Source organism: Penaeus monodon, unplaced genomic scaffold (assembly GCF_015228065.2).
Source record: "Penaeus monodon isolate SGIC_2016 unplaced genomic scaffold, NSTDA_Pmon_1 PmonScaffold_13916, whole genome shotgun sequence".
NCBI lineage: Eukaryota > Metazoa > Arthropoda > Malacostraca > Decapoda > Penaeidae > Penaeus > Penaeus monodon.
Genome location: NW_023642951.1, coordinates 1 through 2,500, shown reverse-complemented (window position 1 = coordinate 2,500; position 2,500 = coordinate 1). Strand labels below are relative to the sequence as shown.

At 30.3% G+C, this 2,500-nt stretch overlaps 1 protein-coding gene across 1 annotated transcript in view; it reads left to right on the top strand.

Moving 5' to 3' along the window:
• Window positions 1-2,406, top strand: part of LOC119569299 (MTRF1L release factor glutamine methyltransferase-like) — a 5,500-nt gene extending 3,094 nt beyond the window's left edge. The window contains exons 2-4 of the mRNA XM_037917522.1: window positions 718-1,182; window positions 1,583-1,668; window positions 2,148-2,406. Of these exons, the coding sequence (XP_037773450.1) occupies window positions 730-1,182; window positions 1,583-1,668; window positions 2,148-2,391 (783 nt within the window). The 5' untranslated portion in view covers window positions 718-729 and the 3' untranslated portion in view covers window positions 2,392-2,406. The remainder of the gene's footprint in view (window positions 1-717; window positions 1,183-1,582; window positions 1,669-2,147) is intronic.
• The last annotated feature ends 94 nt before the right edge of the window (window positions 2,407-2,500 follow it).

Sequence of the window (2,500 nt, the reverse complement as noted above, 5' to 3'; positions counted from 1 at the left end):
AGATATTTTCTTTGTGTTGCAGACTGAAAATGGTTATTTGATCATCACCCTGATCATGATTTCAACTGTTAGAGGTTTTGCTTATTATATATATATGTATATATATATATATATGTATATATATATGTATATATGTATATATATATGTATATATATATATGTATACATATATATGTATACATATATATGTATATATATATATGTATATATATATGTATATATATATGTATATATATATGTATATATATATATATATATATATATATATATATATATAATTTTATTTAGTTATTTTTATTTATTTATTTATTTATTTATTATTTTTTTTTTCTTTAAACAGCAAAATAAGGAAATATACCTTAAAATTTACTAATGCACTTATTTTTTTATTGTTTGCCATGTTATATATACTCATCAGAAACTTAAATTTGACCAGTTATAGTGAACACTATTTTGCAGAGCTAATAGTTATGGGTTATATTTTCCAGTCATTTAATTGGCCTTGACTTCTGTTCCATACTGACATTCCTTTGTGACTTGAGTTCAGACATTCATAATGTTGAGAAAGTAACCATATAGAATATATGTACTATAGCTTACTGTAGTTTACTTTATAGCTTATTATATTTATGAAAAATAGGTTTCAGTGTTCTTTGTAATATTATGTTTATTATGTTGTATATAATGTTTAATGCTTATTTCTCATTTTATTTACAGAAATAATACAAAATGTTTCATCAAGGAAAATGTAAACATATACAAAGACATTCCTTCAGTATATATAGATGTGTTAAATCCCTTTCTACAAGACAGAGGACTCAGTGCGAATGTTTAAATTCCATAGATACAAAAAAATCAGAAAGTGAGTACATGGAAATATCTTTTTCTCAGGAAAAAAGAGTACAACCAATTTATAGAGACACAGAATTGAAATGGGGTTTGCTCAATGTAAATACACTCAGATTTCAACCCAGAAGAATAACACAGAAAATGTTAGGAGGATTATACACACAGCGACTCCAGAATAAGCTGAATGATATATGGTATCGAGAATACTCATCCACATCAAGCACAGTGGGTGAAAGCCTGACACACTGGACTGCTAAACTGGAAGATTCAGGTGTCCCAGAGAGCAGGCTTTCAGCAGAACATATTACTGCCCATGTAATGGGGATGCCAAGGGTGAGTCATTTTTGTTTGTGAATGTGATGTATGCATATCTCTGTGTTTGTGTGTGTGTATGTGGCTGTGTGCGTGTGTATGTGCATTTTTTTCATGTTTACTGTCTTCTGTTGAGGATAATGGAACATGGCATATTATGTGCCTATTACAGTTAGTAGTGCCTTCTTGCTGTGCGGTGCAGTGGTAGTGATCTCGTCTAGCAATCTTGCTGACCTGCGCTCAAATCCCTCACCGCCAGGTGGATGGTAACCCCAGCCATTCCTTGCACATGGGATATATTAGAGACAAAATGAAACAGACAGTATGTCACACCAAGAATATCCATTGTTACAAATGGAATCAAACTAAATTATTATTATTTATTTATTCTATCTGTGTACTGATTTTGCTTTTCTTGCAGAGAAAGCTACTTGAAAATTTAAGAACATCAGTGTCTGAGGACTTGTACAGTGAATTAGATCGTTTGATGACATGCAGACTTGCAAGGTGCGTCATTAAACTCTTCAATTGAGTTTATTCAACTTAATTTTTTTTCTCATGAATATTCTTTGTAGGATTTTTTATTTTGAAATATCCAAGGTGAGAATATTTAAAGTTGATTAAATAATTTTTGACAAAAGAACACAAAAGATATTTTTACCTTAATAAGGTTTCATATAATTGTTATTACTGTCAAGTGCAATCCCAAGTGCTCTTGATTTTATGAATTGAGTATAGTTCAAATTGCAGTATTCTTCAGATAAATGAAACAATGTGGTGATTTTTTGTGTGCTTATTATGAAATAAAGAATATTGCTTTTTGTAAATGTAACATTAAAGGGCATAAAAATCCTTTTTGATAGAGGGCTTAATTAAGAAAAATAAAAGGAGTGTAAAGAAGCCTGGCATGATTTGGCCATATGATTAGAAAATTCATTATTTGGTATTCTTTGCAAATTTAACCTAAATTCAGGTTTTCTTTACAGAATGCCAGTTCAGTATATTGTCGGTGAGTGGGATTTTCACAATATAACCTTGAAGATGAGACCTCCAGTGTTCATTCCCAGACCAGAAACTGAAAGCCTAGTTGAGAAAGCATTAGAGCACCTGCAGGGAATATCAGCTCCGAAAGTTTTAGAAATTGGCTGTGGTTCAGGTGCAATCAGTCTTTCTCTTCTGAAATGTATGAATGAGGTAAGTGGGATTATTTTGATGTGTAATTTATTTTAATGTCATTGATAGAATGCACATTTGACTTTTATGCCATTATTTTACAAGTTATTTTTCTTTAAACAGCTGCCATAGCAGTTAAAAAATACCTTAAATGTTTCTTTTTAAA